Source organism: Erpetoichthys calabaricus, chromosome 11 (assembly GCF_900747795.2).
Source record: "Erpetoichthys calabaricus chromosome 11, fErpCal1.3, whole genome shotgun sequence".
NCBI lineage: Eukaryota > Metazoa > Chordata > Cladistia > Polypteriformes > Polypteridae > Erpetoichthys > Erpetoichthys calabaricus.
The window spans coordinates 85,991,753-86,018,336 of record NC_041404.2 but is presented as its reverse complement, the minus strand read 5'-3'; the positions used below and the strand labels follow the sequence as shown (position 1 = coordinate 86,018,336).

General features: G+C 39.7%; 2 protein-coding genes across 2 annotated transcripts in view; both read right to left on the bottom strand.

The window, feature by feature from the left end:
- The window catches only part of syt5a (synaptotagmin Va), a 61,842-nt gene extending 43,568 nt beyond the window's left edge, over positions 1-18,274 (bottom strand). Inside the window, exons 1-2 of the mRNA XM_028813523.2 lie at positions 18,024-18,274; positions 4,997-5,162 (exon numbers count right to left, since the gene is read on the bottom strand). Coding sequence (XP_028669356.1) covers positions 4,997-5,141 — 145 coding nt within the window. The 5' untranslated portion in view covers positions 5,142-5,162; positions 18,024-18,274. The remainder of the gene's footprint in view (positions 1-4,996; positions 5,163-18,023) is intronic.
- Positions 18,275-22,863: 4,589 nt separating this feature from the next.
- On the bottom strand, positions 22,864-26,166 carry LOC114660670 (ferritin, liver middle subunit-like). Its single transcript, XM_028813521.2, has 4 exons — positions 25,912-26,166; positions 24,077-24,223; positions 23,530-23,655; positions 22,864-23,181 (listed from the first exon to the last, which is right to left on the bottom strand). The coding sequence occupies exons 1-4, from the start codon at positions 26,011-26,013 to the stop codon at positions 23,026-23,028; spliced, it is 531 nt and encodes a 176-aa protein (XP_028669354.2). The 5' UTR covers positions 26,014-26,166; the 3' UTR covers positions 22,864-23,025.
- Positions 26,167-26,584: the final 418 nt, after the last annotated feature.

Below are 26,584 nucleotides of genomic sequence, written 5' to 3'. Positions count from 1 at the left end.
GCACGGCAGCAGCAGCAAGCTAGCAGCTGATCGAGCAAAGAAAAGGTAAAAAAATAATTGTATTTGTTTCCCATTGTATTAACGTTTAAGAGGGGGGTTTGGAGGAGCAACCACGTCTCCTTGCATTCAGCCCCCATCTCCACAACTCAAGCAACAGAGACACGAAGTGGCTGGCGTGTAGCGCAGGTGGGGATTTGGTGGGGGGGGTTTAGAGTGTTGGTAAGCGAAGCGAGCAGGTGGTAAAGCCCCCTAGTAATATAAAAAAACAAAAAAGTAAAAAAACTTTCAGTGTTTTGCTATTAAAATGCTGTATTGCATACCCCAGAAATATTTACTTATTTGGCTCACACCTGTAAGTCCAAAATGACTTACAACATTTACGATACAATTGGTTACATTTCTCATGGTTTGCCAATTGGAGAACAGGCAGGTCAAGTGACTTGCTCAGGAACGCACAGCCTCAGTAGTGGGATTTGAACCCACCACCTCAGGCTTTGAGATCCAACGCCTTAACAACTACACCATACTTCCTGCCATTGTAAGGATTTATTTCTTCCCTCAAAGACTGACGAATTGCTGTATCACAGCAGCATCTGCGTGGAGTTTGATTGTTCCTCCCGTGTCTGCCTGGTTTCCTCCAGGTACTCCGGTTTCCTCCCACAGTCCAAAGACATGCAGGTTAGGTGCACTGGCGATCCTAAATTGTCCCTAGTGTGTGCTTGGTGTGTGGGTGTGTGTGGGTGTGTGCCCTGCAGTGGGCTGGCGCCCTGCCTGGGGTTTGTTCCTGCCTTGCGCCCTGTGCTGGCTGGGATTGGCTCCAGCAGACCCCCGTGACCCAGTGTTAGGATATAGCGGGTTGGATCATGACTGACTGACTGACTGACAGCAGCATCTGCACCAACCACCCTTATGGCTTTCTTGGATATCCTGATTCAGCTGTGTACTATTTGAAGGACAGACTACTATCTACCACAAGAGAGGGATGTTTCAACTTGTAAATGACAGAAAATTCCACTTTCTATGTTTTCTAATTTCTATATTTAAAAAAATTATTTTTTTTGTAAAGAAGTTTTTGAATTTTGCAACTACATGTGTTGTAATTCGGATACACAAAAACATTTCTTTGCCAACTATACATGTTCTAACAGAGTAAGATCCACCCTTCAGAATGACACATAGGTCTTGGGTCTTCAAAATGGATATGTATGCTATGGGTACTTATTCGAAAACAGTAAAAATGGTGAAAAAGAATCTAATTTTTGTACTGCAGTACAACTATATACAATACTTGTAGATATGTTATATCCATTTTTTCTGGGTGTTCCTGATGCATTCAATGACACTTTTATAGTGTTTGGAAACATAGTCCAACATCTGTGTAAATAAGAATAACATTCAAAGTTCATTATTTGGTAAAAATGTTAGTGAATTTTGCAACTTACTATGCTGTAACATATTCCTCTGAAAGAGAAATGCCTGAGCTTTATATTCAAGGGTAAACATGAATATTGAGTGAAGCGTGATGAAGTGATAGCCAGTTAATTCAAAGTAGCTGAAAACAAACAAATAGGACTTTGAGTTTAAAGGGTGAATATAGCACAACTAATCCTTCACTGGTGCAGCCAATTGGTTTTAGAAGTCACTGAATTAGTTCAGAGGCAATCACCTGCCCTATTGTCAAGGGGTTTACGTTGGTTGTAGTATAGATTCACCTTATCTGGGAGGTCCAGCTGGTGGTTAGTATGGTGACCTAACCTACACAACAAAGATGAAAAAAGACTCCAAACAACTCAGTAAAAAGATGACTGAAAAGCACAAGACAGGGGATGGAGACATGAAAATATTAAATGTCACCGAACATCCCTTGCAGTATGGTGAAATCAGTCACTAAAAATGGAAAAGCTATAAATCTGCCTAGAGCAGACCACACATAACTGAGTGATTGTGCAAGAAGAAGACCAGTGAGGGAGACCACAAGGAGACCTGTGATGACTATGAAGGACTCACAAGTGACAGTGGCTGAGACTGGAGAAACAACAGTTGGTGCCTGGGTGCATCACCAGCCACAGCTTTACGGGAGACCCTCAGATTAAAAAATGCATGTGGCATCTCAACTACAGTTTGCCAGAATGCACATATGAGACTGAAGTCAGATGGAAGAAGGTTCTATTGTCTGATAAATATAAAGACTATCGGACTAAATCAGACTAAACACCATATTTGATGTTTGCTAAACACTACACATTATCAAAAACACACCTCTCCCACTGTGAAGTATAGAGAGGGCAGCATCATGCTGTGGGGTTTGCATCTGTGCAGTAGGATCTAGAAGACTTGTGAGGGTTAAATGAATGCAGCACATGCAAAGAAATACTGGTGGAAATCCTGATGCAGTCTGCAAGAGACTTGCCACTTTGGGAGAAGATCCGTTTTCCAGCAAGAAAACGGCATCATGCATAAATCCAAAACTAGAAAGGAATGGCTTCTGGAGTGACCGAATCAGAGTCCAGAACTCAGTTCAACTGGGAATTTGTAGCTGGCCTTGAAAAAGTCTGTTCGCTCACAATCTCCATGCAAACTGACAGAACTTGAGCAGTTTTGCAAAAAATAAAATGGCGAAAACTGCAGCATCCAGATGTACAAAGCTGATAGAGCCTTGTGCACATAGACTTAAGGCTGTAATGGCTGACAAAGATACATCTACTAAACACTGACTTGTAGGGGGTAAAAACATATGTAATCAGTGATTGTGTGTTAGACCAATTTGTAGAAATCTGTTTTCATTTTGACATTAAAGAGTCTTTTTCTATTGATCAATGTCAAAATAGCCAAAATAAATACACCATGATTCAGTATTGAATAACAATAAAATGTTAAACCTTTCACAGGGTTGAATACTTTGTATAGGCACTGTGCATTTGGAAAATGCAGAGCTGGGGGGAGCGTTTGGCTGATAGTTAATTGTAGGTGGTCATGATCAGGTGATGTTGTTGGAGGTGAGAAGAACATGGGTAGATATTAATCTCAATATATACTCTCTGATCAAATTAGTAGGACCACCTGTACCCCTGCTTATCCATACAATTATCTAATCAGCCAATCAAGTCACAGGAACGTAATGCATTAAATCATGAAGATACACATCAGGAGCTTCAGTCAATGTTCACATCAAACAGCAGAATGGGGAAATAATACAATCTCCATGATTTCAACTGTGGCATGATTGCTGGTGCACAACAGCCTCTCTCTAGTGTTTACTCAGAATGGTGTGAAAAACAAAAAACATCCAATGAGCAACCATTCTGTGGACTGAAACACCTTTTTGATGAAAGAGATCAGAGGAGAATGGCCAGACAGGTATGAGTTGACAGAAAGACTACAGTAACTCAGATAACCATTCTGTACAAATGTGATGAGCAGAGAAGCATCTCAGAAAGCACAACATGTTGAACCTTGAGGCACATGGGCTACAACAACACAAAACCACATCAGGTTCCATTCCTGTTAGCCAAGATCAGAAACATGAGGCTGCAGTGGACACAGACTCACCAAAACTTGACAATTGGAGACTAGAAAAATGTAGCCTGGTCTGAAGAATCTGTTTCTGCTGAGGCACACAGATGGGTAAGGTCAGACCTTGGCTCTCATAGTATGAATCCATGCACCCAGCATGCCTTGTGTCAACAGTCCAGGCTGGTGGTGGTTGTGTAATGGTGTGAGGAATATTTTCTTGGCACACTCTGTGACCGTTAATGCTGATCAAACATCTCTTGAATGCCACAGCCTTTTTGAGTATTGTTGCTGACCATGTGCCACAGTTTACCCATCTTCTAATGGCTACTTCCAGCATGATAATGCACCATATCACAAAGCTGAAGTCATCTCAAACTGGTTTCATAAACATGACAATGAGCTCAGTGTTCTTTAGTGGTATTCCCAGTCACTGGATCTGAATCCAATAGAACAACTTTGGGATGAGGTAGAATGAGAGGTTCAAAGCACGAATGTGCAGCTTTCAGATCTGCAGAAACTATTTGATGCAGTCATGCCAACATAAACCACAATCTCAACGGAATGTTTCCAGTGTCTTATGGAATCTATACCACAAAAAAAACGAAAGGTGCTCTGAGAAAAAAGATCCTACCCTGAGTGAGTGAGTGAGTGTAGGTTTAAAGGTTTATAGGATCAGTATTGTCAAATGTACAGAGCACAGTGAAATTCTTACTTGCAGTACTCATGTAGATGAGTCTAGAACAGGAATTGTAATATTTCATCCCTGTGTCAGGTCTCCAAGATTCAGGAGCGAATTGAGAGATGGCAGCACAGCACACCACTGTGCCAACCATGCTGACCATGCACATTAAAGTATTTACACAGATCTGGGCAAAGTAACAATGAAGCAAATGTGGTGAGAAAGTACAACAAAAAATGGAAAAACAACAGAGGCGAAATTCAAAAATAGTATACAAAAACAGAAGTTATTAACAAGCAATTCAAACAAAAACAGAATGGTAAAACATATTAAAACAAAAACAAAAACAAGAAGAAAGCCAAAGATCAAAACTGCCAGATACTACAAAAGGGGTACAAAGGGGGAGCTCCACATGGGCTGTTGAAAAAGTAACAATAGACAATGCTCAAGCAAAGCGCCATTTGAGATCCTTCAATGTCCCTGCTCCTCAATTATATGTTAAATCTCACAGACACAGATGTGAGGGGTCAGGGGACAAATGATAGACAAAGAGAAAGGCTAAAGACAAAGTCCCAGCCAATTCTCAAAATAAGGGAAGGATTGTTTACCTGAAGCATTCCTCTTAAAATAAAGATCAAGAAATTTCACAGTAAACCTGAATCTCTCTGCCAACTGCTATACTAGAAATAATTAAATTGGTCACAGAACAGGGCAAACTCTGTCATCAAAGAGGCATTTCTGTAACTCAAAATACAGTAAATCTACATGGAACTTCAAGAGCCACAAACAGATTTGCTCACTCACGGGGTATGGGTTTTAGTAGTTCATAAATACGGGCCTTTAGGTCATCATAGCTTTGTGTTTTGTTGCCACTGGGCGCCGACTCTGTCGCCAATGTTGCATCCTTCGACTGGATGGATGACCTCCTCAACGTTCTCTCCTCTGGCATGGCTCTCACACGTATTTTCCCCTGAAAAAAAAGAAAGAAAAGACCCATTAGTGAAGGTAAGAGTCTAAGCAGAAACCATCTGAACTCAAAATGGCAGGCAGTGTGTCAATCAGTTCACTCCCAAGTGGTTTGTTTGGCAGTTCCAGCTGCAGACTCATATCATAGCACTCCTCTATGCATTATCTACAGAAATAAAATCATAACATGTTTGTATGTCTGTTAATTTGATCACTAATAATGCAAAAACTGGTGCTGTTGGTCCAACTTCAGATAAAATGCTATATGGCATATACAGATGAGAGGCTGCAAAGGGAGGGAGACAACTCTAAACCAGCTCCAATATAGTGACTGCAATTCCCATCAGGCAGCAGGGGTGCACTGAGGCTGATGGAAGGACATCACCATCAGAGCTTGTAAACATTTCTACTGGCAAAAGTGGGATCAGTAGGTACAGTTTTAGTCTGTTTATTTATATCTGGGCAATGCCGGGTACCATGGCTAGTGTACCCATATAGTTATAACTTGTCCCACCTTGTTGATAAAGAGTGTAATGTGAGGTTCCTCTTAACCTGAATGCTTGGCTCCACTTTCAGAAACACCCCACCTCAGGGAATCTACCATTGGCAAACTGAATGTGTCAAAGGAAGCAGCATTTTCCTGTGGCCCTTAAGTGCAATGCGCAAAAACAAATTAAATCATACAAAAACAAATCAGAAAACACAAAAACAAATTGGAAACACAAATACAATCAGAGACTTTCTCTGAAGCCTCCATGTTATTTCTGATGGCTCTTGCCTTGGTTGCCCTGATGATGCCAAGGATTCTGTAGGTCAGGCATGTGAAACACTCGGCCCCCGGGCTGCATGCGGCCCGCAACAGAAATCTGTGTGGCCTGCATGACAGATCCTAGTTAGCACCGAACTTGTACAAAATGATTATTATCATTTGTGATTGAATCATTCTGCATCTGCGGTGTTACTTATTGACTTTTCTTACTTCTGCCTTCTGACAAAAGCGCGTTTTCCCATGGCATTACGGTACCGGAAACGTCATCTGCTAGTATAGCCACGAGCCTTGACCAAAGTTAATGAGCCGCAGCGTCACAACTGAAGTGCTAGGCTGCAGCAGCGGGCAGCAGGGGTGGCCTTAGGCATGTGCAAACTGTGCACCTGCACAGTGCTGCCAAATCCCTGGAGCCGCCATGCCAATATATATTGAATATAAAACAGAAAGAGAAAATAACGACACAGCTGATGGCAATGTGGCCGAAAAACATTCTGTTTCTTGTTAATTAGTACGCTGTATTTACAAATGTCGCTAGAGTCGGAGCAGTAAGCTATATGTAGTATTATAACGTTCTGCCATAATGAGAATATCATGGGCCGCCACTTGGTTTTCAAGTTACGGACACGCGTATATAGAAGTGTGTCATGAGCACGAGGCGGCTATGCAGTGTCCGCAACGGATGTGGCCATCCGCTGTGCATAAGATACCGTATTGATATTGCCAGGCTAAGGGGCCACCGATTCTAGTATTGTAACGAACAGTTAGTGCAGACTACAGCTGAAGATCTGAAGTGGACGCAAGAAGTTGGTGAGTTGTTTATTAATATATTTTTGTGATTCTGAGTTTGTAAAATTAAAGTAGGTCAGGTGGCTTTTTGCATATCGCTTATTTTACAATATAAACTTTGAAGTAAACTTAGTAAAGTAAAATTTGATTTTTGGAGGATTTGTTTTCCAACTTGAATTACTGAGCAATGAATTCAGTGAGCATTTTCGTGATTTCAGTTCACACAAACATGCAGGGCATTGCGCTGTTCTCTTACAACATTGAGAATGCGCCTGAGAATATCCAAATGGAATTGATTGAAATGCAGTCAGATTCTATTCTGAAGGCAAAATACAACGAAGTTGGTGTGCCAGGCTTGTATGCTTACCTGCCACCCTCGTATGTGCAGATCCGTAAGTTGGCACAGAGAGTACTGTCAATGTTCGGAAGCACTTACCTTTGTGAGCAATTGTTTTCATTAATGAAAGCTACCAAAACCCCACATCGCTCAAGATTTACCGTCGAGCACCTTTCATCCCTCATAAAAGTTGCAGCTGCACAAGATTTCAAGCCTGATATTGACGAGCTGGTTACTAACAGGAGATACCAAGTGTTGAGACAAAAGAAATAAATCTCACACTGTAAGGCTCCTATATAAGCAATGAATATAATATAATGAATATAATATAATGAATATAATATAATGAATATAATATAAGGACCTAGCTAAGAGGCTAAGACTCTAATTCTACACTGTTGTATGGAGACTGTATGGAAATAAATTGCTTTTCTTTAAACTTTAAACTTCAAGTGTTACATTTTTTAAAGTTTTCAGTATTGGAAAGAAAGCTACAGTAACTTTGTATAATAGTATAATAGTATTTGTTATAGTGCGGCCCGCTGACACACGTATGGCAGTCGAAGCGACCCACCAATGGTAGTGAGTTTGACATGCCTGCTGTAGGTCTTTTTGACATGCCTGCTGTAGGTCTTCCACTCGGATTGCCCTACAAACCCCCTACAGCCCACCTCTACAGGCAAGCACTTTGTTCTTCACCTTCACTGCTGACAGCCTCAACCAGCTCCTCATATTTTGCTTTCTTCTTCTCTCGGGTCTCCTCCATCCTCTCCTTCTATGGAACCGTAAGCTCTACCAGAATAAGCTGTTTTGTGGCCTCCAAACTGATAAAGATGTCAGGTCTCAATGTGGTCTGAATGATATGAGATGGTATTCTAAGTCAACTGACATCACACAATCCTGTGCTGTGTGTAGCACATCAGTCTCACTGTGCTTTAGTGGATGCCTGGCTGCTCTCCATCCTTGATAAATGGTACCACTTTGGTGCACACGCGGACACTTCTGCTGGCGTCTGTACCCTTTCTGATCATGGTGACAATTAATCCATACAAAATATTATGCCTGAGAAAGTTAATGCATTAATTTTTGCAGTTAATGTGACCTGTTTAACGCGTTTGTCACATCCAGGGCAGGCAATGAGGCAAATGCATCAGGTAGTGCTTTAGTGAGGACGGCATTTTCATGTAATTTTTTTCTTTAACAATATGACACAATAATACAAAAGAGTTAAGTGTGTACCTAAAAAATTACATACACATCCAGTACTGTATTTATATACCACCTTTAATAATAAAGGTTTAAAATTTTGTATTACGTGGTTCACAGCGATAACACCACTTATCAATACGTAGCACTGGTTTTCATTTTCTTGATTTATACATACTGACATAGGTGCAGGGGAGTGGGAGGAAAGAGGGCGGGGAGGGTGGTTTATGCCAGTCCTGGAGTAATGCTAGAGAAAAGTTGCGAAAGTAAAAGTTATGCTCTCTTTCTTTTTCATTTCATGTTTGTGTAAGAAGATCGAATCAATGTCATATCACACAAGTGCTAAATAAGCTATCTTTGAGTGTCACTACAACCAAAATAAGGTTCTACTAAAGGCAGCGTTAATGGTGGACCCAGACTGAGTGACAGCACTATCCGGACTGTGACGCATTTCTGAGAAATGAATGACAATGATAACATTCATGCAGCAATTCTTTTTTTCCTTCTTAAGGTGTGTATGTCTATTTATGTCCCTGAACAGAGAGAGAATCAATGCATTTGTTACAGTGTATGGGTTAAATGTGTAGATGCAGCAGAAAGAAATAACAGAAACTAAACAGCAACAGGGAACAGGGCTTGTTCCAAAAAAAGGAAAGTAGATACAGAAGACTGAACTTTCAAAGATTAATGGATGAACCAATATATGTTAATCCTTCCTTTGTCTCCTGTGCTCCGAAACTCTGGCTTTAGTAAAAAGTAGCAATGTGACGCACCACTATGAGAAAAAACACGGATTGTTTGTGCAAACGTATTCGCTGCAGTCCGAAGTGAGGGAACATAAAATAACTTAACCGAGAGCCCACTATGACGGATCCTCCAGAGTCCTCTCACATTCATTTACAGCCCAGCAGCATGAAAATGAATGTTTGAATGAAGTAGTGTGGATTTTGGGGCTACATAAAAAACATTTTGTGAGGTGACTGTTGTAAAGGAGTGCACTTTTTAACTTTAATCACATGGTTCTATTTTATTTTCCGTAAATGTGAATGTGATAGGCCTACTTTTATTTTTTATTAAATAGAGCTGTTTATTTGCTTGGTATATTATGTTTAAGATAGTCATTTGTATTCCATACAAATACAAGGCCAATTAAAATCTAAGGGGCCACATGTTTAAAGTCCTTACTGAAAATTGAAAATAAATATTGTTGAAATGCTGTGGTAATTATAACTTATTTTTTTTGAGACATTTGAGACATTCAATGACTACATACAGTATATAGGGATCTGAATCATAGCACAAATGTGAGGTTCGCATCTTAGACAGGAGAAAATTTTGTTGGTCAGACCTCTTTAAATTTGAATTCATTGCCCTGTTTTAGTACCTGCGTATTTAACTCGCCAGTCTGCCAGGTAGCTTACAGTGCTGACTGTCCTAATATACTGATGAAATGAAAGAGAAATGTAATGATTATCCTTAGACATTTTCCAGTTTGCAGTATCTTCACTAATGTATGCAAAGAATGCAACATAACCATCCAAGTAATGCATAGTGTCAGTTTTTCAGTGAGACAGCAGCTACTGAGATCCAGGAGCAAAGATGTAGGTAGAGCAGTGTTTTCCAACTTTTTTTCTGTGGTGGCACACTTTTTATAACCCAAAAAATTGTAAATCACCCCACAATTCTACCAACCCCAAAAGCATTAAATCATTTAGACATGCTAAACTGTCCGAAGGGGTGGGGTAGGGGGGTAATAAAAAAAGCAACTCGAAACATTGACATTCGCAGACACAACACTTAGTGAGCACTTTGGATGCATTTCCCAGCTGCTTCATCCCTTTGTCCACTCATACAGGCGGTCCTCTCTCTGCCTCACTCCACTGTTCAAGGGTCAGAGGCAATTCGTATGCCCACTGGCCCTTGCCTCTGCGAGATTCACTGGCAAACATGCACCCACTCAGATGGAGCCTCGATACATCTCCTGGCTTCTACTCTCTAAGTGTCATGTCCACAAATGGCGATCATGAAGCTGCTTTTATGTCAGCTTCTCCAGGTAGTCCCATCCTTCTTGACAGGTCTCGACCACCTGAGGAGCATGTCTCTCTCAGGTCAGGACCTGGGGCACTACACTATTATTTCCATGGTGCGCCAGTTGAAAAACACTGCAGAATATAATTATCAAGTCGTTGATGGTGATGAACAATTTAGGATACTATTTGCGGAGTTTTAACACAAGTTTTAATGTATGCCCACTTAAGAGAAACTTGTTCTTTCAATTAAATCAGTCTTCAGCAGTGCATTCAAAGTCAACAGTCGTTTCGATCATATATTACTTTGAGACATTTGTGTCTCATATGCTATGCCAAATTGAGAATTAATACATTGGCCTCATTTTCTTATTGCCTTATTTTCAACTTGCCTTTTAGGAAGGCATTCAAAATCTGGCTGTACTTACTCAAGTAGGATTTTTTTTAAAGTTCATATTTAATGTCTTTGTTTAAGTTTAAACTATACCGTTATTTTTTTAAATTCTTTTGTGTTGATTCTACATTAATTTTGTGATTCATCCCTACAATTAATTTTATAATTACATGTTTTAATGTTAGATGTGTTTAATTACAATTAAATAATTATGTGATTAGTTAATTTTTAATCGATTCCAATCCCTACAAAATATACATCAATTTTTGAATATAACAATTTTAAATCATGGAACTGCAGTAAAATATAACTATAACAATCACATAGCATATACAATCACACACACACATAACCATCCAGACACCAATTCCCCTTAACTACACACACAGAAAAGCAAAAAAATAAACACAACGTAAACAGAGAAAGTACAGACTGAACTGAGATCCTTGACAAGCCACTCACTATCTGGAACAGCACAAAATTTATACACCCCAGCCCTGTAAAAGGGTAGGGTGGGCCCACACCATGACAAAAAAAAATGTTTTAAACAAATTCAAGTCAGACATTATTCAAATTAACAGTTTTTCAGAGACCACGCTGTGCCTGGCTGTTTTGCTGTAGCTCAGGGGAAAACTGCGTTAGCATTAACATAATATAATAAAGAAACTCCTGTGTTTTTATGTACTCATTTTGTCTTCAGATGTTGCATATTGATAGTGGGAGTCCTGCTGGCTGAACACTGAAATCTTATTGCCGTACTATGAAGGATGTGCCTGTGTTAGGCATACGAATTGGATTATACACGAATAAAGAGTCTTCAAACAAAAAACACACCAGCTTCACATGGGAAAAAGCCACTTTTCTTCAATGATGCACACTTAAAGTATGTCTGTCAAAGAATCATGCAACTTTGCTTTGACTTTTGTGTTTCTTGCTTAAGTTTGAATGCCAACTTCTTACAAGGCGCACTTGTCTGCCATTGGTCCCTGCACATGTTCGGTGAGAGCTGAGAATTAAAGTCCTCTTGGTAGTACTGCCACAGAATCATCCAAATAATGGACTTGTTTATTGAACACTGCATTCGAAGAGCCTAATGAATCCAGTTATTTTATGTCTCCATTTTTACAGATGACAGGAAATACCTCCAAAACTGATTCTTTGGGTATCAACAATTGCTGTTGGACTCTTCACCATCCCTGAGAAGTTGCTCCATACAGGCAAGCACTAACACCTACATGGAGGGCTCTAATTTAGTTATTTTAAGGAAGTCTCGGCTCTCTTTCTCAAACATCTCACCCCATCCAGCCTGCTCCCAGAAACTCATCTTGCCCCATCCAGATTGTGAAGCACTCACAGACTGCCATCTTTTAAGTCCTGTCTGTAAAGAGTTTTCTGTAGTGATGATCTGCGCCACCACCACCCAATCAAAGCACTGTGCTGTCCCTACATTGATGGATTGAAGGCCAGAGGTCCACATCAAGTTCTTCCATGTGAAGCCTGAAAACCATGAGGACTGATTGAGATCTTTTATGTTAGGTAAAATGCCTAGAGGGGGCTGGGTGGTCTCATGGCCTGGAGCCCCTGCAGATTTTGTTTTTTTCTCCAGCCGTCTGGAGTTTTTTTTTGTTTGTTTTTTCTGTCCTCCCTGGCCATCGGACCTTACTTTAATTCTATGTTAATTGGTATTGCCTAATTTTATTTTTATATTTTATCTTTTTTCTCATCATTTGTTTGAAAATTTTGTATATAAATAAATGTTGTTGTTGTTGTTGTTCTGTACCACTCTAATGTCACAGTGGTTTCTCACTGTGTCTTTTTCTGATTCTAAAAATTAAATTGATAGTTTTGCGGCTGGATTTGTAAAAGTCTAATGGGCAGAGCCTTTGGGTCTGATGCACTTTCTTACTTCAGCAGAGGTTGCAGCAACATCCTCTACATTGGTGGCTGCGCCACTACTCCATCTTTCTGGCTCCCTTTACCCAAAACAACATCAATGAGGGTAACGAAAGGTTGTATATACATATATACAAATGAAGGAATAAATAAAAGAAAGTGCAAAATAGGAACAACAAGTCCCTAGCATGGACTTGTGGTCCTTCTAGTTCAAATTGACTTTGAACTCCCTTGAGTCAACCAGTTGCCTTTATTGGACTGAATCTGTCTAGAAATTCCTCAGTTGTTAAACTTAAGGAGGCTCTGGGTTTGGGTACAGCCATTGCGAAGCTGGAAGTTATTGAGCAGCCTCTTGCCAGTCATCACTTTTAAAAAGATAAAGGTGGTCCATTTTTCATGGCCTGCCACCATGTGCTGGCTCTTATCAAATGACCTCCTGCTAACCCCCTGTGATCTGGCTCTGGCACTGCCTTTTGATCCCTCAAAACATATGCAGGACTTACAGTAATACTGCAAAGCACAGAAGTAACTGTAGTAGTCCTGTTGTCAAATGTACAGATTATAATGAAATTCTTACTTGCATGTCCAAATAACACGCAATATATCATCACTTTGTGGTGTCATGATGAAGAAAAATGTCTTAAAATACTGAACTTCAACAACATAGCATCTGTGCTCCCATTACCTGAAACCTTGCAAGAAAGAAACCTGGCTCTGTTTACATCTAGTAACATCTGCCACATAAATTATCTTGATAAGAAAAAAATATATGGAAGTCAAGTCACAGCACACCAGCTTGCTGTCAAATCTTTATCTAAAATGCAGCATCTGGACATTTGTTTAGACATGACGTCTCCTACAATAGTGTGGCTCCTTCACTCTTTCATGAAGATCTCTTGCGGAATTTGTTTGGAATATTCCTCTCCGGTGTCCTTACCCTTCTATCTATCTATCTATCTATCTATCTATCTATCTATCTATCTATCTATCTATCTATCTATCTATCTATCTATCTATCTATCTATCTATCTATCTATTATAGTCTGTCATAGTGATGCACACATTCATAAATATCAGATTTTAATAAGAACACTCTGCACCCATGAATATGATAATATACAAAAACAACGTTCTTAGGTACAAAATAAACACAAGGTAGGAATGACTTCACCTGTAAAAGATCAATATGGTTCCACTCCAAGTGCTACTGTTTATTGGCCAGGAGATGGTTTATGCTCCTACCAATCTTGTGGCCTTTTCTTAACTCTAAAAGGAGGGTCATGCTTCTCTAGTTGCAATTTGCTTTCTCAAGCATCAAATATATCTTACAAAAATAAGAAAAGTTGCTTCAAATGTAAAGTTCTTTGTGTTGTGTTTAGCATGATATACAAGTATTAGCTATTGCCTTTTGTAAATACAACAAACCTGGACTGGACACAGGACTTACAACCAGCCTTACATATGCAGCATGTACAAGGAACTGCTACGTTTCTAAATATATTGCATGACGCCTCATTGTTTATATTTTAGCATTATCTTATATTTCTTTTAGCCAGACTAAATTTAAAACTATTGCATATTTCCTTGGGCTCTTCAGCAGAAATGCACTTAATAAAAAACACATTGAATCGAGGCCAAATTATATCCATGTGTATCTCCAGGATTTTTCTGTCAGGGCTTTGAAGTATTGTTTTCAGTTCACATTTCCACAAAAAAAAAAGTGCTTAGTGAATCTAGAAAATGGAAATGCTGTCCATCGTGGGCATTGGTCTAAATATTAGGAGCGCTCTGCCCCAAATCTTAGCCTTCACAGAGACACGGACAAGTGGATTAGCAGCCTGGAGCTTATCGCATGTCCGTGTCAGTAGTTTTCTGTCTGACTGCTAATCTGATTAACTGTGGCTCACACCCACACTCTTCTCACAGAGCTGCTGAAGACTTTCTAATCACCCAATCAATGACCAATAACATGCAATTTTTAAATAAATCAAGTACATTTGCTACAAAAAATACAATACAATGACATTTTTCCCAAATGTTTGACCAGCTTGTGGCATATTAATGCCATCGAGTTGATATATGCACACTCAAAAACTCACTTTAGCTATCAATTCATTCACTTCACAAAACAATTTATTCAGCTCTACAATCCTGCAGTGATGAAGCATCAGACGCAAGGCATGAATTAACCCTGCACAGGAGGCCAAGCTGTTGCTGGGTACACTCAAGCACAACCTGACATAGGGACAATTTAGAGCACTCAGAGTGCCACTAATTGACCAAACACAGAGTTTTTAGAATATGATAGGAAAGCAGAATACCTGCAGAAAAAAATAACACAGAAACAGAGAGCATGTGGACATTCCACAAATATATCTACTGGAACAGGTGTCTGGGGCCATAAGACAGCAGTGCTAACAACTGCATCACATCATAATAAACAAGATGATCAAATCTGCATCATGAACGTGGCACAGTGGCAAGCGCTGATGCCTTGTTGATTCAGTGTTTAGGGTTTGAATCCAATGTCCTGTAGCTATTGGTGTAGAGCTGACACATTCTCCCCATGACTTTACAGTCTTTTTGGTGCTTCAGTTTTTCGGTTCCATATCTCTGAAGACACACACATTAGGGCCATTGCTGACTTGATATTGTACTACATGTGTGTGAGATTAGGCCCTACGATGGACTGGTGTCATATTACAGATGGTGGGACTGGCACTGGCACCTAGCAATTGTGAACTGGATTAAGCAGATCTATGAATGTTATGTTAAGCTAGTACATAATGTGATTTAATAGGTACCAGAGAAATCATTACATGAATATGAACTGAATCAAACAGTGATGTAGCAAATTACATTTAATACTAATAAACGATGCATTTTACATAAAGAAAGTAAAAAAAATTGCATATTATTAAACCCACTGGGATTTATTCCAAATGAAGTCATCTTTTAGAAACGCCTAATTTTTGGATTCATCAAGTGACTGAAAAGGCTCGCAGAAGTTGGATCGTGTGGAGAAGAAGTCAAGAAAGCTTTAACTTAAACTGTACGGCACAATTGTCCATCTTCATCTGGAATACTGCAACTCAGTTTGGACTCTGCATTACAGAAAGAAATAAGAGATGAAGTCCAGAGAAGAGGTTCTATAAGGACTGCAGAGCTGCAAGCTATGAGCTGTGAGGAGAGACTGAAGGAGTTCAGTCTTTAAAGCTCAGTCTGATGGCAGCAAACATGGTAGAAGTGATCAAATTTAAGAAGGTAAAAGGAAATACTTTAAAAAGGCATTCCTCAACAAAACCAAGGAGGCACAGATGGCTGTTTAACCATCAGCCACTTAAATGAGCAATTAGTTACATTTAACCAACCTGTAGATATTCATCAAAACTGCTTTTGCTCTAGACCCTTTATACTTACATTAGTTAAGGAGAAATTCTGTGCAGAATTCATAAAGAGCAGTAAATATAGCAGCACCTCAAATCTCAAATTGACATTACTCTGAAAGCATTAAATGATTGGGAATCAAAATGCAATACTGAGTGGTGATTTTCATCAAATCATCCTTATCTTCATGGATAAAACAGCTTGTCTTCTTTTCCTTTAGAAAAAAAAGTGATGGCAAGAAGCGACTTGGCTCCATAAGTCTGCTTTCCAAAATTAGCAGAGTGAGTACATTAATCTTCTCGTATTCTTCTTCATTACATTGCAATACATAAAATATGAGCGGAAACTAAAAAAATAAATATATATATTGTAAAAAGACAGTGTAACCTGATGTGCCAACCAAAGCTTTCATATGACTTCCTTCCATTACTTTTATGGGAAATGTGTGATCTTTCTTTCTTTCTTTCTTTCTTTCTTTCTTTCTTTCTTTCTTTCTTTCTTTCTTTCTTTCTTTCTTTCTTTCTGACAACTTTCTTGATCTCTCTTTGTAAACAGCTTATATGTAAACTAACAACAGGATGACCTTTAACCTGTCAAAGTAATGGATTAATGGGCTAGCGAGCTATCTTTGCTGACGCCTGAGAGTATGAATCTGGGTACCTCATCTCTGCTTATATTAATTTTCAATAGCATCTTATATTAACAACACAATCACAAAGCATTTTATTTGAGTATTATTTAAGCTTAAATGTCCTTATGTATTCTTAGTGCTATACTTCATCTTTTTTTATAGTAAATAAAATAACTTACAAGAAATTCCTTACATGAAATTTGGAAGGGCTGTTGAAAAGAACAATAATCACAGTGTAATTCCCATACTGAAAGTCAGTGGAATACAATCCAAAGCCCTGTGTGGAATTGAACACAAAACATGAAGCCATCTTAGATAAAGGAGCATTGGAATAATTGGATGGAAAGTTTCTCTCATCAGATTGGACGGCCAGCGAACATTCCACTATTAAATACCAAGGAAGGGGTAAGTGGTTAGCTGGCCAGGGTCTCCAGGACTGTATGTCTGACTTTGTTTTTGACTTTCTCTTTTACAATTTTAATCTCCTTGGGCATATTTCAACTATTCATTAATGGACAGATATTGTTGATTTCCATTTCTGTTTAATCAGTTCCTACATCCTTTGTGTCTTTTAACAAATCTGTATTTTTATGTGTACTAGTTCTGTATTTAGTAATTAGCGTAATCCATACATGTTTTTAACTGAGAATTGTTTACAGTGATCTTTGCCTATATGCAATAAAGAGTGCTATACAAAAATAAATTTTCATTGTAATTGCAGCTTTTTAAGTATTGAATCTTAAAGCCATCCTCAAATATACTTGATTTTTCCTTCCTTCAATCCACTCACTTCAATGGTAAAGACAAACAGTCCGCCTTAAGGACTACTGCATAAGTCTTTGTTATTTTCCTACCATTTTATTCCTCCTATTTTCTTACCACTTTGGTTGAAATCCTTGAGTTCAAAGGATCTCTTTTTTCATCTCATTGTCCCAGCAAAAGCATTCTACTGCCTCCTGCTTGAAGTGCCCACAACCACACTCATCACATCATGAATCCTTTCACTTTCTGTAGCCTACACCAAATGCAAGAATGTAGCTGATACACGTCTCCGTAAAATAGCGTCCCATAGAAACATAGGAATGTGAACAATATCATATTAATAATGAGAAAACCAGTAAGCTATATTGTTGCAGAACAATTGTGTTGGGTCTGATAGATAGATAGATAGATAGATAGATAGATAGATAGATAGATAGATAGATAGATAGATAGATAGATAGATAGATAGATAGATAGATAGATAGACATTTCAATTACTCAATATCAGTCTTTCTCTGTTGCTTAGCAGCATCAATGGCATAGCTCTTGCGCAGCTTCTCTCTCTCTCTCTCTCTCTCTCTCGCTCGCTCGCTTTCTTTCTCTCATTTCGTCTGTTTTGTACATTAGGGATCCATGCACTCACTGTACTGGACAGATTGGGTTTCCCACTCACCTTTTTGTGTGACCCACTTCTCGATGATACAACCCGAGAAGTGACTGGGGTTCGTTCGGGAGGGGTGTGTGTCTGCACGAAGTCTCTTGGTGGTTTCTCCTGTCCGCCCACTCAGCTCCCCAGTTCGCGCGTTTGTCGAGCACCCCTGTGCGCCGACCACGACCCTCTTTCCGTGTAAGACAGATGCTAATCCCTTTTTTCTTTCCCTCTCTCTGTGTCTCTCTCTCTCTCTCTCGCTTCCGTCGTTGTCTCTCGACACTTTCTGGATCGCCCTCTACATACACACCCCCACCCCTTTCTCCACCTCCCCCGTTAATCTGCACATTTCCTTTCCATCTTTCCGTGTCTCTATTCCAGCCCTTCCTGCTTCGCAATCCCGGTTTGCTCTCGCCATCCTGAGTGCTTTTTAGTTACTAAATGTATCTTTAATCGAAGAGTGTAGTTAAGATAACAGGCGCCCAGAATGAGCTCATTCTTTTATGACATGATTATTTTTATTGCAAAGGCGAAAAACTGATTGATTACATACACACAATGGGGAGTTTCTTTCTTTCTTTCTTTCTTTCTTTCTCTCTTTCTTTCTTTCTTTCTTTCTTTCTTTCTTTCTTTCTTTCTTCATCTTCTGATTTTCTCCATCACTGATCCCATACTCTCTACAATCTTTCGTTGCTCTATTTCAGCACCGTGTAACTTTGACAGCTCCTATTCTACGGGCGTGTTTGTTCGGCCGCTACATTAATCGTAATACTGTATAAATAAATACATACCGAACTCTCAAAGACAGCACAGAACTGTCCCTTTCTTATTATCTTACTATACCATTTCTTAATATTTATTTTGTATGTAGTTACAGTACATATCGTTAATCCATTTATCTGTAAGATTGAATTTCGGGACATTCAGACTATGGATAGGCGTTATTTAATAATCGCCGAACCCTACTCAGATGTAGCACTGTATGCAAGGCAGGGCCTCCGTGACGCACGCACACACACACTCGTTAATTACCTCCCACCTTCACTCCGACGAAACCCACCCTCGTCTCCACCTCAGCGCACTCCCATGAGATTTCTTAGTGTATCTCAATGGGGGGCTAAGGCGGGGCTGCACGGGGTTTCCGATAAGGCCTCGCTACTCCAGGGAATCGGGTTCGATTCCTAGTCTGTACTTTCGTTCGAGTACAACGGTTGGTCCCACATCTCAAAAGCATTCCTATTGGATTCGTTGAAGTGACTTTTTAACGAGTTTGGGCTGCAAAGCACTGGCGCACTATATAAGGTTGATTCGTGCACTATGCTTCAGCAACTAGCATCATAAAGATCTTCATGGAACATTCACTGACAACGGACCAGTTTAAAAGTCGAAAACAAACCTCACAATCTAGTATTTTGGGTATGGGAGGTAGCTGTAATCCTGAGAAAAAAATACGGGGAGAAAGCACAAATTTCACGCAAACAACGAGAGATAACTGTTTTTCTACAGAGGTACGGCAGGAGTACTAAGCGCTTCGCCACCGCGCAGCCTTGCCGATATTTATTTATTTATTTAATCCACCAATTCGAAACCGGATTAATTCACCGTTTTGAACATGAGGACCCACAACCTATTCTGACAGTGTTGGTTCCAGAACATGTTTTTCGTTTAAAATCCTTGTGCAGCTGTAGTTATTAAGATTTTTTTTCATTTCAGACCATCTTGCAAATTGCTCTGGTGAGTTTCACTCATCCATTATTTGAGCGGTTAAATTTAATTCATGTTCCTGAAATACACGACACGATCCAACAGCGGTTGCGACGAGGGGGCGCCAGTCCAATGCAAGGCACCGCAAGTGACGTCTAAACCCACACAAGGATTTGGGACATTGGCGGAGAACTGGACTCACGGAGAAAAACCCAAGTGGCCACAGGGAGAAAATGCACACTATTTGATAGTACGCGTATAAAACTGCCCTACGAACGTTGGGAACCACTGCGCTAAAAGATCATTCTGAAGTATCATCTGACAATTTTTGAAGATTTTCAACATGCCCTGAATTCTACATAAACTATATTCGGAAAGCAAACCTTTATAAATATAATATATTGTTAAATTTAAATGAATTTTTAATACACACTCGGCATCTTAACTGAAAAGCCTACAAAAGAGGATTTTCCAATTACAGTATGATGACTAATCCCATCCCTCGTGACTTCCAGTGCGCCTTCCAAGCATTAGTTATGAACGCTGCGATGTGTGGTTAGTCGCGTTCGTTAATGTCTGCTCCCCTCGGAATTTTACAGCCGCTTTGATGGACTTGATTGAACCTCGTGAGGATATTGCATTTAAATACCTGATATTTGGGTTTCAAATTGCCTGAGAACATTTTCACACAGCGCTCATCGTGAACATTATTATGTGAAATAGAAGTTAGCATTCATTACACGATCAGCTGATTTTTGTAATGTTTACTATAAAAGAAGCAGTAAACACCAATTGGTGTGATGATTCTTGCCATGAAGGTATAACAATACCTTCTAACACCTGATTGATGTCTGTGACAGCATTCGTTATAAACGTTACATACAAAACACGGCTTAACTGACGGACTGCCTGTTCGACAACCCAGATGCTCATTAATTGGATTTATCGGGACGACAAATTGTTTAAGTGCTCACAAACAAAAATGGTAATACGTTTGGCAACTTGATTGTGCATATTATGAAAGGTGCTAAACATAATATTAGCTTCTTTGGACAGCTCCAAGTATAACGTGTTATCGGAAGCGAACATTCCTTTGAGTGAAATAAGGCACTATGAAAAAACACCATGTATGAACAGTCTGACCAGGAGCGGTTAAAAAACGCACTTAAGGATATCTGACGATGATAGTTGCTTGCGTATGGAGTTAGATTACGTGGTACTCTGACATGGACTTTTGACAGTAATCTAGTTCTGGCACTACAGAATAAAAAATACCGATTTGAACGTTTTTGTTCCTAATTAGTAAGCAAAACAACTAAGACAGGTTGCAGTTAGTAAAGTTCTGCTCTTCCGTTGTGCTGCTCCTTAGTAATAATGTCGTTGTCATTTTTAGCGTTTGATGTTAGTGTGAGTTTATACAAATACGTTGTGACGTGTTATTTTTGCATGTTCAAAATGCGCGTCTTCTACATGAATAAACTTATGGACCCTGGGGTAACTATCTCGTCAATTACGTGTTTTCCAAAGAAACCTGGAAGCGTAGCATGTAATATAACACTGTCCAAGAATTACAATAAGTGACAAGTTAAATGAAAGTGCTAGGCAGTTATTTAGGAGTCTGACAAAACTGGGTTTATAATCTAAATGATTTCCAAAGGGACCGTGTATTTCCATTGAACTGTTCCTGGACTTTAAAAATTGCTGCTTTATAGCGCCGCACCTGGACAACTCCTTTAATCAAGCAGAGACTCCCGATCTCGGAATAATCGGACTAAACAGTTCTCTTCAGACCGGAGATATACCTGTGCCCAGGGCCGGATTTTCCTATAGGCTAACTAGGCTTCAGCCTAGGGCCTCAAGATCAAGAGGGGCCTACATTCAAATTGTTAGCAAAATTTTATTATCTCTCATGTAATTTACAAACTTAAAAATGGAAGGTGAAAGGGCCTCATAAGTGGAATAGCCTAGGACCTCTTTTCATATAAATCCGGCCCTGCCTGTGCCACTTACAAATGCAGCTGCCGACTCGCCGCGTTGCTTTTTTTAGTGTACATTCTTAGCTGCTAACCCCTGTGCGAATATAGTAATCACCCACACTAAGTGCTCTAAACAATATACCTCAACCCAACCCAAAAATAATTACTATAAAGTGAAAAGAACGCTTCACAATAAAACCAGCAGCAAAAGAATGAAGTACAGTATATATGAAATTAAGGGAACACATGCACACTGATGATGCTGAAGTGGAGTCTTGTCAAGTCTGGGTACATAGCTGCTTCAGATTTTTCTTCAGTCTGCAGTGTTAGGCCTCGCTAATTTAAGAAGAAAATGCAGATGTCCTTTCTGGGTGAGGGTGACCATCTTCTCTCACACTCTCACCTTTGAAGAAGCATGCTTCTCAACAAAGTCTTCACTTCATGAGAAATTAGATATGGTGACAACACGAATGTTAACATGACTGGTTTTAAGGTTTTCATTCACAGGCTGATGTCCCTTCAGATCCTAAATTACCCAGGCTAGCAAATTACAAACAGGTTAAATCCATACATAGTCATTTTAGAGATGCAAGTATGTAAACACAATTGAGACGGAGTCAAGCCGTTATGAGATGGGTTAAACTGCTGCCTGCAGTATGTAAGAGGTAAGTTAGGTAAATGCCTACAGATCAGAAAACCACCTTTGCTACAGATAATCCTCACACAACCCTAATCTTTACCATAGTTTACCTGGGCATTTCACAATGTTGGTTGTTATGCAACTGACCTTATAAAGTACTATGGGCTACATTTGTATTATGTGTAGTCTTCAAGAAGTGCGAGTTTATTATAATCATTCTTCATTTATGGAAGCTTTATTTCTTAACTGGTAATAGCCCATGTGTCCTGTTGAACTCTGTCCCCACAGTTCTGATTGCCTTAAATACCTGTACTCACTTTTAAAGTCATAGCTCTGTACTGCTAATTTGAAGATTCATTTAAATTTTTTTATATGGTTTATTCCCTGCTCCCCATTCACCATACAGACAGTATCCAACTCAATCCCTCCCCCAGAAGCAAATTCATGTCAATTGACTGACAGTTTGAAGCCAGGTTTAACTGACCAACCACCAACAGTTAAACATACAAAATGCTCCAAGCAGTTTCATGAAATGACAGGTTTATTGGAATGAAAAAAGTCACACTTCTGGAAATCTCCGTGCAGTATATAGGAAAGCTCAACATTTAAGGCCACATTGTAGCATACCACTAAAGAGAAATCAGGACACAATACCAAGTCTTGTGCAACCAATGGAATGGTTTACTGAGCACTATATAAAATTCCGTTAACTGCTCTCCTTCAGGGAGAGTTTGTCAAACAAGTATTCTGGCAACCCACTGCTGGTAGCTCCAGTCTTGTTCAAAGTGGTGATGTAGTTGCCCATTTTCTTGATGATTTCCACCTCTTCATTCAGAAAGTGGCTTTCTAGGAAGTCACAGAGCTAGGGAATCAAAACAGTTTCTTTAGGGTTCTATCATAAATACTTTCAGTAAAACTAAGAGGGTTTGGGGTTGTAGACCCACACACACCTCAAAAGCCCTAAACAGACAATGTCCTTTCACTAAGCTTGCTATAGACAACCATGTAATATTTAAACAGACTAATACTGAACAGATATGTGCACCCAAAAAGAGCACATGCCATCAGTTATACTTTTGTAACTGCTTATGTAACTGGCAGGACTGACTTACTATAACCAGACACTGCTTTTATATATTTAAAAAAACAAAAAAAAAAACAAAACACACACACACTTAACTGCTATGTCACCATGCTGAAGCATACTTACATGAGGGTCCCCACGGTCAGATGCCATTTTGTGAAGATCTAGTAAAGCCTGGTTGATCGTTTTCTCTAGCTTTAAAGCAGCTTGCACTGCATCAAGACCACAGCCCCACTCATCCTTTTCCGGTTTCTGAATGGATTTAAAGTTTAATTAAAAAACATTTCAGGACAAGAACCTACTATATAAAAAATGTCAAGGTCTGTGGATGTCCAGTTCCATACAGGAAACTGATTGGTCATAACAGTCAACACAACTGAAAGAGGAAGTGATAGCATTACACGCAAGGAGTGACGGTGTAGGAGACACACTTAGTCTTAAGAGGAGGAATGTGAATGTGAGAGGACATGAGGTGAGCAAGGAGCCTTAAGACAGCCAAAGAAGCAAACTTTATAGGAAAGTGTGACAGAGGAAGTGCTGGTCAAGAGAGGCTTAGACAAAGATACCAAGGAAAGGCACTGAAAGTACACATAGGGTAAGAGATAGAACATATGAATTATCTGGTAATATAGCTAGTTTAATATATGTCAAAGCCACAAAACAGCACACAAACCTTGATGTCCTGAAGGAAGATGCGACCACCTCTTTTGTTCTGATATTCCATCAACTCCTGTGCATGCTCATTCCCTTCATCACTTTGCTCTTTGAAGAATTTTGCAAAGCCTTCCAGGGCCACATCATCACGTCTGAAGTAGTGAGACTATTATAAAAATAAAAAAAAAATAAAATTTGCAAGTCACTTATCCATTTGTACACCAATTCTAAATTAGCCAAAGCCTGCCTAAAGTAAAGCCAGACTCAAGGTTCATTATCATATTCATATTACACTTTGAAGGTCAAACGTCAGCTACACTGTAAAACGCAAAATACATTAACGTACTTTCACAGTAAACCCTAACACAAGCATAGAATTATAGACAAATGTATTGTCAGTTAAAACGGTGCTTCAATTCAATTGCATGGACAAGTTATTTCAATCTTCTTTCGGCTGCTCCTGTTAGGGGTTGCCACAGCAGATCGTCATTTTCCATATCTTCCAGTCCTCTGCATCTTGCTCTGTTACACCCATCACATGCATGCCCACACAACACATCCATAAACCTTCTTAGTCTTTCACATTGAAATGAGAAGAGGAAGGCCTATTTTATGAATTGATGTATTGCCATAAACTGTGGTACAGAATTCTAAGATTTGCATAAAGTTAATATGCACCTAAGACAACAGCCCATTTGCAGTAAAGCTGCAAACTCTTCCTTGTAACTCATTTTTGCACTTGGGGAAACATTTAATGAGGGTTTGCAAAATAACGAGTTTTCAGATTTTTTTGTGTTTAAGGAAGCTGATTTATGCCAAGTTATCTTCAAAATACTGGTGAAAGGTCAGAAAAACAACACTTACATAATCCACTGGAGATGGGAATTACATTCTGTATATATTAGATTACTTGCAATCACTAACATTTGTTGGTTGATGTTCTGGTTAAATCTCATACAGGTGAATGAGCTGTGTATTGAACATCTAGTACAAGTAAAATCATTTATTTAGCTTCAGTTTTGATTCGACAACCGTAAGATGCAACTTAAAGTTAACAGTGTACACTGTTCTATATGCTCACAGTTTTTCGACGGTTATTGGTATCGCAGCCAATTTGACTGTTAATTACTAAATGTTTATGGCGTAGGGTCAAACTGACTGCGCTCTAGCCAGACGTTGCAGCATTCAATACACATTACAAATGCATTGTAAACTTCCAACTACAGCGGACAAGATTGACGAGCAGCCCAAGAATAACTTCGTTACTTAGGTGAAACGAGTCTCATTACCCGTTAAGAAAACCGATTCAAGCAGCTGAACTGGATACGCCCTCCATGACTAATCTGTTGGACTGATAGTCATACACACCAATTTAAAAGAACTGGAGTATTTGTACACAATGGGTGTAAATTAACATAAAATACCAGCTTGTGTTAGCCAACTCCCCAGGTTATGCCTACCCATACGCAAACAGTACCATGCTCATGTTGCAACATCTGTATAAAACCCCATTAAAACAATCTACAATTAGCCATTACTTCAAGTTAAATGCTTTCCGGAAATCCATTCGTTATTTATATGTGCAGATAGGTTATCAGAACCTTTTCATTCGATATCGTTTTACACTTCAATTGTGAACATGGCGAAAAGAAAGATGCTGAAAATCTGACGTCACGCGTCAGTTACGGGACTACACGGCACACAAAGAGCAATACGAGCTCGGCTGCTCATTTCACCAACACGTGGCAGAAACCAACCTGGAAAAGCAAAAACTTCAACTAAGGGAATTTCTGGTAAAGATGCCAAGTGGGCTGTAGCTATCGAGGATGCAGCCAGTGAACAGGCCGCACTCACCATTGACATGTAGGTGTAGGAGGCAGTCAACTCCATGTTAACCATGCGGTTGATGGCGGCTTCACAATCGCTGTGGTAGTTCTGGCGAACCTGGGATGCCATTGTGAGAGTTCCTCTAATGACTGAAATAAACAACAGACAATGAAGTCAGAAAACGTGGACACCATAGGACTTTGGGGGGGGTTCCGTTCAATCACTGTTGAAGCAGGAACTATTCTCACTCCTACCGATTTGAAGTCGTGTCCAACCGCCTGAAGCGGTATATAAAAAAGCACGGCGACAAGGGCGGGGTCAGGATGAGTACGTTTAGGGAACGAGAGAAGCCCTAAGGGAAAGGGCGTAGCCAATGAGCGAGGGCTGGAGGCGGGCTCTGCCGGAGAAGCGTTTGGAAGAAAACAGCACGCCTCCTTTCCACAGTAAAGATTGACTGCTTGTGTTGTAAAAAGATTACGGTTTGAATTTAGTAAAAACTCTGCAGGTAGTTGCGCGTTGGAGTTGGTTCCAAATGTTTCGCATTGTTGCGTACAAGTAAATAATCGGGTAGTCCGGTAGATAAATGCTAATCAGACGTCAACGTTGCATACATTTCAATCTGCAACGGTCAACTGAGTGGCAGTGCCGGATAAAACTGAGCCCGTATCGAGTACGAGGCGGAGGTGGGATGCGCGCCTTA